Raw genomic sequence first — 12633 nt, forward strand, 5'->3', positions numbered from 1 at the left:
CCAAAAATAGATTGATTTGTTAAATACTCATTTCATTTAATACATTTTATTTATTGTTACTGTTTATTTGTTTGTTTGTTTTAGTACTTATTTATTTAATCACACATTGGTGTGATCTTTCTTACTGTTTCTAGGATGGACAGAATCTCATCCTGGATGCATTCATTGACTTTTGATGGAGGTGGGAAGACGCCAAACACGATCCACGGTGACTTTATCAGTTCCTGAAAGCAAGGGAGCATCCCTTCCTGATTTTTGTCTAGGAGAAGGGAATGGCCAGAGACGGAACAGGGATTCTGCTGTGGAGGAGCCAGGTCTCAGTGAGAACTGAAGCAGGTTGTCGCAATAGGACACAAAATAAAGATGCTTGACTCCAGTCAGGAGGCAGCAGAAATCAGGTGGTTTATTTACAGTGCTCTGCAAAGCCTGCTTTCCACCAGCCCTGGCTATTGGCACACTCTGCTGCAGTGGCTGCACACCCAAACACACAGAGTTTAAATTCAGGGGAGCTGTCCCGTCTAGAACAACGATTGTCACTCATTCACATTCTGATCAAGCACTTAAAACCTTCCAGAGTGGTGCCCAGCCGGGATCTGGAGGCAGCAGGAAAAGGGACAGGTCCTTGTCCCTGTCCCCACTGTACAGACGGGGATGCCAAGAAGGGTGACAGAGCTGCCATCAATCACAGAGCCTGTGCAGAGGCTTCCAAGTATTTAAATCATTAATTAAGATTAATGAAATGCACTTCTGCAGTTTATTTAAGTGCATGTTCCGAACCTGAAAGCCGGTTGTTAATTAGCGGGGGATACAATTTGAAAGGCTCAGTAAATCCCCTCTTAAGCCCTGGTGAGGCACATCCGGCTCCAAGTGCAAGGATATGGATCTGCCCAGGGGATGCTGCATCAGAGCAGAGTAGGAGACACTTGAGAAGGGACACACATCCCAATAAAATGGGCTTTTGGGGAATTAGGGGATCCATCCAGCTCAGGACTGAGAATGGGAGGCACAAACTCATCATTGTGGCAAATGAGGGGCTTCATTTGACTTCTCCAGGTTTATTAAATTGAAAAAATTCAGGCATTACTGGAAGGATTAGAGCTCCTTAGAGATCCCGCTGCCCAGCCCTGAATGCTCCTCATGAAGGCTAATGCAATCAAATACATCCCATTACAGGATGAATCTGACCTGGAAATAAAAATGCACTCATTTTGTCACGTGAAATGCCACAGGAATCCCAGCTGTGGGGTCGTGCATGTATCACCTTGTCACTATCATCAGCCTCATGCTGGGACCTCTGTGTCCGTCAGATCGTGGAATCATGGAATCCCAGAATGGTTTGGGTCGGCAGGACCTTAAAGCTCATCCAGTCCCACCCCCTGCCATGGGCAGGGACACCTTCCACTGTCCCAGGCTGCTCCAAGCCCCATCCAACCTGGCCTTGGACACTGCCAGGGATCCAGGGGCAGCCACAGCTGCTCTGGGCGCCCTGTGCCAGGGCTCCCCACCCTCCCAAGGAACATTTCCTGCCCAATGTGCAGAGGACCAGCACCCACTGTCCAGAGGCAGCCACTTTCCAGGAGTCTCTGTGGTTCCCCACTCTGGTGACACACACAGGCCACAGGATCACAGCCATCCTCTGCCACCAGCGCAAACTTCCCTCAGGATGTGGAGTGTGGAGCTGTTCCAGGACTTTGGGCCACTTGCTGGGGTGTTTGGAAAAACAGCATTCAGAGTGACCTTCCCCACAGTGCAATAAACCAGACACACTGGCAGTAAATTGCATCAATTACAGGGAAGTCAGTAATTAATTAGAAGCTGGGATTCTTCCCATCCCTCATTGCAGCTCTGAAATTAAAAGTCCTGATGAAGAATAACTCCAGGCCAAGGAGTCAGTGCTGGGGCTGCCACACAATTGCCCCCACACGAGGAGTCTGGAGTAGCTTCTGGGGCGTTGAGTGATTTCCTTCTGAGTTGGCAGCAAGGACAAGGGTTTGGCCTCTGCATCCAGGAGAGGGCTTGGATGGGAGTGAATCCTGAGTGGCTCATCCCACTGCAAGTGGAAGGGCCTGCCCAAGCTGGGAAGAGGCTGTGTCCTTATGGGAAGCAGTGGAGGTGGCTGAGGAGGGTGAGCTCACAGCAGAAGCCGAGGTTGGGATGTGTCCATGCAGGGCAGGGAGCTGCTGGGTCGATGGAAGTGCCTGAGAGGATGTCAGAAGTGTGTGAACCATCCCAGGATTGAGGATACAGACACTGCTGCCCTGTGCTTGGGGAACAGAGCCAGAGAGCCGCCAAAATCAGAGCTACTGAAGGTGTGTGTTCATCAGACCAGGGCTCAGATTGGAAACAACCCTGAAGACCACCTCATTGCAGCCCCCTGCCATGGGCAGAGCCTCCCTCCACTCGAGGTGTGCAGCTCCCAGAGCACAGGAACTAAAGCAGGCTGAACACCTCCCTGCCTTGGTAACCTCCACCCCAGCTGTGCTGGGCCCTGCTGGGGTATTCCTGAGGAAAGCTGAGTGCAGGGTTGGCTGCTGGAGCCTGAGGCACACGCTGGGGCCAGGGCAGAGGCAATCAGAGCCTCGGGAGCAGCAATCAGCCGCCCTCCAAATTGGGCAGACGAGACGAGTGAGCCTGGGAGCTCACATCGATCCAGCAGCCAAGGTCAGCTGGAGGGGAGCTGAGCTCCCAGAAAAGCCCCCGTGGAAAGGGAGTTTGAGCAGAAATGAGGTGTAATTGGCTGCTGCCAGCACAGACCTCCAGCTGCCATGACCCAGTTAACACTGACACTCACCTGCAGGAAACTTTCACTGCATTTTCAAGGGCTGATGTCAGGGAAAGCAGGTCACAGCATGGAGGTGAGTCTGGGAAGGGGGTGTGATGCTCCAGTGGCTTTCAGGATCTGTCTGGGCACAGGGTGCAGGGAGGATCTGTGCTGGTCATACCAGCCCAGTGGGGAAGCACAACATTGCTGCAAACCAGTGCCTGATGGTTCCCAATCCACTGGGACGAGTGTATCTGATGCCTTGGGAAGGCTGACCTGGAACAGAGACTGGACAGAGCTGGAGAATAAAGTAGGGATTTATTGAAAGGCCTCCAGGATCCACCTTGGGCAGGACAGGGCCTGGCCAGGGCTACACCCAAGGTGGACTAAGAATGGTCACAAAATGGATGAGCGGTCATGAGGTCTTACATTTTTATAAGTTTGGGTCCATTTGCGTTTTGGGGTTTAATTGTCCAATTCCAGCTTCAGGCTGTGAGGTCCCATCCTTCTTGTTCCTCCCTTCAGCCCACCGCTGTTTGTGCTTTTGGGCCTGAAAGTTGTCCTTAGTCTTCAGCAGGAAAAGGATTTGTTTTGTGTCCCTGCTCTGTGCAGAGCTGAGTGACACTGACTGTGAGCTCAGAACTGCACCCCTGGGCAGCACAGAATCTGGAAAATTTGAAAGCTGAAACTTAAGGCATCACATCCCTGCCTGGTGGAGAGATTCCTGATGGTGTCACCATGGCCTAATGGCCCCAAAGTGTCCAAACCCCACAGATCCAGAACTGAGGCACCAAAACCCACGGTCCAGAGAGGGGCGCCCTGTGCCTCCCCCCAGTATGGCCATCACAGATCTGAAGGGAACCCCACCATGTCCAGGATGTTTCTCGGATCCTCTTCTCCTGGAGCCGTAGCACAAAGCATCAAGGAAGGACAAGAATTGGGATTTTTGTTGTTGTTGCTGCCTTGTAAAAATGGCACTTCAAGCAATTTTTAAACCTGTAGGGGCGTGTAGGAGATACCATGGACTCTCCTTAAGGGGTGAACAGGCTCAGGACTCATTGCTGGAGTGGGGAAGGGTTGGGGTGGGAATCAGTGGGCACCAGGCTGAATGTGAGCAAAGCACAGATGAGCCAAACTGCTGCATCAGGGGATTGTGGCCAATCCAAGGGAAACTGTTCATCCTTCTGATCAGCAGCGGGGAGGCCACCTCGCTGTCAGCCAGGGGAAGGGGAGGGTGAGGTGGGAGCTGATCTCTGCTGCAGCTGCTTGGGAATAATTGCAAGGAATCAGAGCCAAACACATCTCCGTGGTGCCAAATGACATAACTAGGGATGGTGGGCACACAGGGGACTTTCAGAGATTTGGGATGGACACCAGGAAACATTTCTTGGCCTGAGTGTGGCCCAGCTCTAAGGCAGGTCACTGGAGATCTCTGTCCTGGGGGGTTTCCAGGCTCAGGTAGGCAAAGCCACATCCTGATCTAATGCTGGAATAGCCCTGCCATGAGCAGGGAGCTGGAATGGGGATCTGTGAGGGCCTTTCTGCAGCTCTGCTGGATCCACAGCCCTGTGCCCGCTGGACATCACTCCTCCCTGCCAGGACTTCATTCCAGGGATGCCCTGGCATGGAAGGGTACAGGCTCTTCTCCCCTGCCCTTGCAAAGGTCCAGGTTGGCTCCCTGATCCCATCCCAGCTGTGCCCACTGCCTGCAGGAAGGCCTAAGGTGCTTTGATCCCTTACTTACCTGGTGTGATCTTTCTTACTGACCTTGGGATGGACAGAGTCTCATCCTGGATGCATCCTGTGACTCTTGATGGAGGTGGGAAGACGCCAAACACGATCCATGGTGGCAATCAAATCAGTTTCCTACACAAGAGTCCTGGGGCTCCCTGCAGCCTGTAGTCCTGTAAACACTTTCCCCACGCTGGGCTCTTGAGCAGCCCTTGGTGCCCAGCCAGACCCTCCCAAAAGCCTTTTTCTTCCTCTGCTTGCCCTTCTCCCCTGGGGAAGGAGCCAGCCCTGCCAGGACAGCCCAGCTCTGCAGGGCAGGGACTCCTGCTGCTCACCCTGGGGCTCCTGGCGTGCTGTCAGCACAGCTCGGGGCACCCTGCTCTGATACCACCTTATTTATGGCACATCCTTCCTGCCTTCTCCCTGCTATTACTGCCTGAAATGCTGTAATTTAGATTCCGGCTGTGTTTGATTGCAAACTCCCCCAATCTACAAATTTCAGTGACAAGCACTAGAGCAGCTCATTTACATGCCAAAGTGATCAATCTGGAACTGCTTGTTACACCAGAGAATAAATAAACAACGGATACATTAAAGAATGGGGAACAATCAGCCAAATTAACCAATAGATGTCAAATAATGACAAGCCCTGACATCCTTAACAGGGACCAAGAGAGAGAGGGATGGGACAAGCTTTTCCAGCATTGCCCAGGGCTGCTCAGCACTCATCTATCTCTCCTCATCCCGTGGGCCAACAGAGATGTGCATCAATGACAGGAGACAGCCAGCAAGGGCTGGAGCCTGAAATCCTGGCTCTTAAACCACATACCTGTGTTTCTTCCTCACACCTGCTCTGTGCAAGCATCCATCATAGGAATCACTCATCCCCTGGGACAGCAATTAGAACATTTCAGACGTGTGGCAGTGTGCCACCCAGTGTTACACGGTGTGGAAAGTGGCTCTGCAGCCCAAGTTACGCCTGACACCCCACAAAATCCTTCCAGGGCACCATCTTTCTCCGCAAATCCCTGACAGGAGGATGGATCCAGGTGGGGGTCAGTTTCTTCTCCCAGGTAGCAAGTGACAAGACAAGAGGAAATGTCCTCAGGTTGTGCCAGGGGAGGATTAGGTTGGATATTAGGGAAAATTCCTTCCCTGAAAGGGCTGCCAGGCCCTGGCACAGCTGCCCAGGGCAGTGGTGGTGTCACCATCCCGGGAGGGATTTATGAGGTGTGGATGTGACCCTTGGGGGCACGGCTCAGTGATGGACCTGGCAGTGGTAGGTTAATGTTTGGGCTCCAAGATCTTAGAGGCCTTTTCCAAACCTTTCGCTTTATGATTCTCTGATTCTCTTTGGGACAGCCCAGCTCAGCAGCTGCAACACCCACCTGGGTGGTTATTCAGGCACCATTAAGCCACCAGTGGCTGCAGAAAGGTGGATGCTGTGAGCTGTCCTCACGCCCAGCGGGTGCAGGTGGCCGGCTGGGATGCTGCAGACTGGCAGCAGAGGGGTGTGTGGTGTCTGCCAGCACTGCTGCTCTCCATCGCTGCCTCCCCCTCAGTGACAGGTAAGTGCCAGCTGCCTGATTTATCCTCCTCTGGCAGCTCCTGCCTGTCAGCCTCGGCACCCCGGGGATCCCCAGCAGGGGAGGCAGAGCAGCAGCAGCAGCAGCAGCAGCAGCAGCAGCAGCTCTCCCTGGTGCCTGCTGTCAGCAGCTCGTGTGTGCCTGCAGGCACTGGGGACGTGGGGAGGTTGTGCAGGGGTCACTTCCCTTCCGCCGAGGGCTGCAGGGGCGGGAGGGCACTGACCCAGCTCCCCTGGCAGCCCCAGCTGGGAGGGCGGCCAGAGGTGAAGGAGCTGCTGCATGGCCCAGGCAGAGAGCAGGAGAGTGCTCGAGGTAAAAATCATCTGGGGCAGAGTTCCTGCGTGTGCAGCAGGGCCAAGAGGCCATAACAGGTGCCCTAAATCATGGGGTTGCTCACCTGTGAGTGCTTGGGTTGCCCAAATACTAAGGCATCGTCCTCTTTGGGGATGTTTTTGTGACACCTGGGGCTCAAAGGAGCATCCACATCCTCTGGCTGTTCCAGGTAATCTTTGCATTGGGCCTGGCCACATTCCTTATCATCTGGGGGTCCCCTCCATCATCTCAGCCCCTGCCCCATGCTGGAGCCATGCTGGAGCCTGCCACAGCCTGGCCCTCACCGAGCAAACCCCTCTTGTCCCACAGTCTCAGGGAGGGCCAGGCTGCCCCCACCCTGGGGAAAGGGGGTTTGGGGCTGCTGGGGGAGATGGGTTATCCCAGCCCCCACGTGGGACCCGCAGGGACACCGGGCAGAGGTGTCTGAGTGGACATTGTGCAGCTGGACATCCCACGGGGTGCTGGGCAGAGGTGTCTGAGTGGACATTGTGCAGCTGGACATCCCACGGGGTGCTGGGCAGAGGTGTCTGAGTGGACATTGTGCAGCTGGACATCCCATGGGGTGCTGGGCAGAGGTGTCTGAGTGGACACTGTGCAGCTGGACATCCCACGGGGTGCTGGGCAGAGGTGTCTGAGTGGACATTGTGCAGCTGGACATCCCATGGGGTGCTGGGCAGAGGTGTCTGAGTGGACACTGTGCAGCTGGACATCCCACGGGGTGCTGGGCAGAGGTGTCTGAGTGGACATTGTGCAGCTGGACATCCCACGGGGACACTGGGGACACTGGGGGCGATCCCGTCCCTACTGTGGGCAGGGCAGGGACAGCAGTGGCAGGGACAGCAGGGGCAGGGAGGGACAGCAGCTCTCGGACAGCGGTGGCTGAGGCAGCAGTGCCATCTCGCGGCATTGTCCCCTCGCTGCCGGGCTGGCCGCGTCCCCCTGCTCCCGGCGGTGGGACGGGGACAGCCGCAGGGTGCCAGGCTGGGGACATTCCTGTGCTGGCAGTCGCGCTGTGCGGCACCCTGGTGCCGCCACCTCCGGAGCCACGGCTGTCACTGTAAATGGCTTCCCATCGCCAGAGGGCAGAGTCAGACGGGATTTTGGGGACAAATCCTTCCCTCTGAGGGTGGGGAGGTGTTGGAGCCAGTGTTTAAGATGATGGTTTTCAGGTGTACTCTAGGGGGAACGGAAGCATCTCTTCCTCCATCTACCAAGAGTTTATTTGTTTAAGAGCATCGTGTTTGCATGGCGAGTCTCTCCTATTCTCTGATGTCCCAGGAACAGGTAGTTGTGCTCTTTCATACGAGTTTTCATACCAAGCTTGTTTTCGCATGGGAACTTGCAAATCACTTAGAAGAGGTGACAGCGGAACTCTGGCAATTTAGCAGAGCAGGCCTGATTTTATGAGGCTTTTCTAATTCTTTTACCTGTCACAACAGAGAGGCCCTGCCACAGGTTGCCCAGAGAATTGTGGCTGCCCCGCCCCTGGAAATGTCCGAGGCCAGTTTGGACATGGAAATGTGTCCCTGCCCATGGCAGAGGGTGGAACAAGACGAGCTTTAAGGTCCCTTTCCAGCCCAAACCAGTCTGGGATGTCTCAGCTGCAGATCCAAAGGAGGAGGAGGAGATGCTCAGAGTATGGGAGAGGAAGGCTTGGCTTGACCACAGCAACTCTGAAAGTCAAGTGAGCAGGGTTAAACACTCCTCAGAAATCTCATGGACCTGGGGGAGGGAACACCTGGACCAACACCAGCTTCCAGGAGATGCTGGGAACCCTCAGGGAGCCCCTGAAATTCAGCATTTAAATGGGGTTAAGGGGACAGCAGAAGACAAAGGACACAGAGCATGAGGACACAGCCATCAATCAACGCTGGAGGAAATGATGGAGTGGTCTAATCTGGGCTGTGTATTAAGAAAGGACAATAGGACAGAAATACAATTACTGCCCAGAAACACCATCTGGGGGAACGTAGGTCCTTTCAAACTCACCTGTCATCTTCTCTTGACACGGTTACAGGTCGGGTTGATAGGGGAACTCTGCTGATAAAATAAAATCACATTTCTTCTGGGCATCTGATTTATTGTGGGGTGACACTTTGATTAAAGACGTGTAATATATTGCATTAAGCGGGCATCTAGTCAATGAATTAAAGGCCAACTCAGTGACAGATCTGTGCTGGCAAAGGTCTCTGGACTGAGTTTTGGTCATGGCCTTTTTCAGCTGGTTTGGAAATGATGCAACACCTCCCTTGGGAATGCAGGAAGCAAAAGGCAGGGAGGATAGGGGGTTTGTAAAGCCCCCCTTGACCTAATCCCAGGTCTGCTTATCACCCTCTTTCCTTGGATATCCTCCCCTGAGCCTCAGCTCCAGGTCAGGGCAGCTGCCACAGGACTGCTGAAAGGACCCTCAAGGGGATATGGATGAGAAGGCCCCTCCTCACTGCCCACTGTGTCCCCCATGGGGTGGCCTGGCTGGTCCCCATGGTCCCAAGGATGTTCAGCTGCTGCAGTCACCGTGGCACTTCTCGTCCCTGATGTGATGGGGTTTGGGGACTGGTGGCATTTCGGGGCTCTTTTTTAGCAGAGCTGAATGTGAACCCCTGGGCTGATTCCCTGCACCCACTGACAGGAGGTGCTGGTGTTTCTCATGGCAGATCTCGAGGCCACCCACAGCTCCTGGGGTTGCCCAGATCTGGCTGGTGCAAGGCACAGCTCCCCAAAGGGGACTGAGAGTATCATCAGTGCCACACACCCTCATCTTTTCCCACTCTACTCTTTGTCACATTATGCCCTTTTCTGACCCAGAGATGGGGCAACTGAGAGGTGTTTTAAAAACTTTTATTTTCAGTCTCAGGTGAAGGGTGAGACAATACAGATGTTACAATTCACGCCATCACAATCAGAAGCCAAACTATTTCCTAATTACAATACATTATAAAAGTTTCTTGGCCTATCAGCTTTTGCCCCACAATGCTGTTGATGCCTTAAAGCCAATCATCTAAAATTACCACTCATGGGTGCTAATACAATGCACCTTTCATAATTCTATTTCTCCAAAGTATCCAGTCTTATTTGCAAGGCCATCATTTGAAACTTGTTTCCAGTTCCATTTCTCTCTCAACACTGTCTGTCCTATTCCATGGCATTTCTAAGTCAGCATTTTCTATCTCGATGTTTGCATACAGATCCACGCCGTGTGAACCTTCTGTCAGGCCTTGAGAATTCTCTACAAATCCATTTCCCACACTACTCCAGACACCAGGTCCCCAAAGCACTGAAGTGAGGGCAGCAGGAAGGAGATCATTGAACCATGGCCTATCCTGAGTTGGAAGAAACCCACAGGGATCACCTGGACACTCCTGGCCCTGCACAGACACCCCAACAACCCCATTCTGTGCCTCAGAGCATTGCCTAAACAGTCCTGGAGTTCTGGCAGCCTTGGGGCCATGGCCATTCCCTGGGGAGCCTGGGCAGTGCCCAACCACCCTCTGGGAGAGGAATCTTCCCCTATATCCAACCAAAATACTCAGGGCCCAGCTGACCCACACAGGCACTGATCCCTTTGTTGGGCGTCTGGAGGGGACAGCACTCAGCAGCACCTGGACAAAGCTGGGTACCAGTGACAGACACTGCCCATCACCCAGAGCAGAAGCCTCCAAGGGTGATCCCTGGGCTGCCCTGAGCATCCCTTGGGTGGCTGTGACACCTGGTACCCCCATCCCCTGTCCCCTCCTGCCATCTCAGCAGCCTGCGGGCACCCTCCAGTCGTGTGGCTTTGTGCCCAGTCACCACCAGCCCCTGCTGCTGGGCCAGGCTGGGCACCCAGTGGTGCTGCACTCTTCCTGACCAAGCTATTTCCAGGAAAGCCAGAGTCCAGCATGGAAAGAGGAACAAGTTTCTTACAGAGAAAGTGAAACTTAATGCATCCCTTCCCCAGCTAGGCAAACCACAGCACGTGCAAGCTCATCCTTCCCTCCCCTCTCCTCTTCCTCCCTGCTCCCAGAGAAGAGCTTTCAGCAGATCTGCTGCTCACACTGCTCTGTCTTCAGCCCCTGCACCAAGGTAAGTCACCACAAACAGTCGGGGACACTCTCCTCTTCTGCCACCACTTTCCAGTCCTTGCTCCCTGTCCTCCTTCGTTCTTCACTTCCCCCTCCATGAGGGTTCAAAGTAGAAAAACAGGGAGAAGATGATGTGGGGGGAAGAGGAATCTGCAGGAATCTGTCCTTGCTCTGTGTGATTGTGGACATCACTGGGCTCTGCAGACTTGCCCCAGGCTCAGATTTTGGGGTCCTCTTGTCCCTCTCCCAGCTCTGTACGTTGGAGGTTTGCATCCCATTTGCTGTTTTTCCCTTTTCTGTTTATCGCTGTCGTGTGTCTGCATCCTTTCGTCCCTTGTGCTCTCTATCCCATGGGACCACTGCCCCACAGAGCAGTGCTGCTCCCCCAAACTGGAATAAACATCCTCTACAGGCATCTGTGGTGCCTCCACCCATGCCCAGGACACGGAGGAAAGGGTTTGTGCCATGCTCCATGTCCTGGGCTTTTCAATCCCAGAGCTCTGCCATGGACATGCTAGAGATTTTTCAGTGACATCAGTGATTTCAGAACACACGGCCTCAAAACCCTTCCAGGAATTTATTTCCACCGCTGCAGATGGTGTCTGGTTATCCACACGGGGCAATTCAGTGGATGCATGTGACGAGGGCACCTGCCCATCTGTGACCAAGGTTCACCTGTGTGTTTGCCTCCATCCCTGTGCTGCAGGAGGCAGGATGCAGGCTCGACTCTTGCTGGCAGCCAGCACCCTGGCAGCAGTGCTGGGCATGGCCCTGCTGGAGGACGGAGTGTGTAAAGCACCCGACGGCAAGAACGGCTCCCCGGGACTCCCCGGCCGGGATGGGAGGCCAGGCCAGAAGGGTGAACCAGGAGAGCCAGGTAAGAAGAAGCCAGGGATGTTGGGGGCCTGTTGCTCCTCCTGTTGGTAGGAGCATCCCAAGCTGTGGGAGCAGCTCAGACCGATGTGCATCAACTCCTTCTCCTCCTTATTTCTCCCCAGGGAGACCAGGGCTGAGCGTGAACTCCAGGGGACCCAAAGGGGATGATGGTGAACCAGGGGTTCCTGGCCTCCCAGGCCCGAGTGGCATACATGGCCTGCCTGGCCCTATGGGGATTGTAGGGCCACCAGGGCCACGGGGGCAGAAAGGGACAGCCGCCGATGTTTTGGAACAATCCCGTCCCGCCTTCTCCGCCTCCAGGCTGTCCCCACCCCGCTCAGGCACCACCGTGGTGTTTGACAGGGTCATCACCAACCAGGAGAACTCCTACAACGCCCAGAATGGCAAGTTCACCTGCAAAATCCCCGGGCTCTACTACTTCACCTTCCAGGTGGTGTCCAGCGGGGACCTGTGTCTGGCCATCACCAAGAATGGGCTGCGGGTGGTCAGCTTCTGCGACAACAACAGCCAGGGCATCCTGCAGGTGAACTCGGGCAGCAGCGTGCTCAGCCTGGCCCTGGGTGACCAGGTGTCCCTGACCACTGACCCCTCCCAGGGCAGCTCCATTTACAGCGGCCCCGAGGCCGACAGCGTCTTCAGCGGGTTCCTGGTGTCCCCAGGGACGGCCTGAGGGACTCCCACACCATCCTAGGGTGTCTGTCCCCCTCGGGGTGTGTGGGGCGCTTTAGTGCCACAGCACGTGGGGGTGGTTCCAATCTGAGCATCCAGAAGTGCTGTGTGCTTCCACCAATGTCACAACTGGCCGAGCTGTGTGTCACCTCTGCAGCACTCACCTCCGTGCTGAGCCTGCCCGCGCTGTCCTGGAGGCTGTGGACTCTCACCCCTTCTCCTGGGCACTCAAGCTCCACTCCCAGTTGTCTCCAGCTGTGGCTCTTTGCTGCTGAGTGGGAAATCACTGCCTGCCACTGCTTCTGCTCCACTAACCACTGCAAAAGCCTTCCTGGCACTGGGACACACCCTGTCACCACCTCCCCATCGGTATAAATAAATGCTTCTTTTACCACTGCTCCTTGGGTTTTCTTTTCTACTCATGCATGTTCCCCCAAACCATCAATATCCTGGACCCTTTCCCAAGCTGCCCCGGGAGAGAAGTGATTCCAGCTTGTCCCTGGCGCTGCAAAGGCAGAGGGACAGGAGGGAATTGAGTGTCCAATCAGAGCTGACACTTCCAGGGAGGAATAAGAAACGTGTGGGACAGGGCCGT

General features: G+C 54.7%; 1 protein-coding gene across 1 annotated transcript; it reads left to right on the forward strand.

The window, feature by feature from the left end:
• Window positions 1–10390: 10390 nt before the first annotated feature.
• On the forward strand, window positions 10391–12436 carry C1QA (complement C1q A chain). Its single transcript, XM_066203006.1, has 3 exons — window positions 10391–10473; window positions 11179–11349; window positions 11471–12436. Exons 2-3 carry the CDS (start codon window positions 11187–11189, stop codon window positions 12037–12039), a joined length of 732 nt encoding a protein of 243 aa, XP_066059103.1. The 5' UTR covers window positions 10391–10473; window positions 11179–11186; the 3' UTR covers window positions 12040–12436.
• Window positions 12437–12633: the final 197 nt, after the last annotated feature.

This window comes from Chamaea fasciata, unplaced genomic scaffold, assembly GCF_029207755.1.
Source record: "Chamaea fasciata isolate MVZ Bird 193981 ecotype frontalis unplaced genomic scaffold, bChaFas1.0.hap1 SCAF_23, whole genome shotgun sequence".
In the NCBI taxonomy this organism is placed as follows: Eukaryota; Metazoa; Chordata; class Aves; order Passeriformes; family Sylviidae; genus Chamaea; species Chamaea fasciata.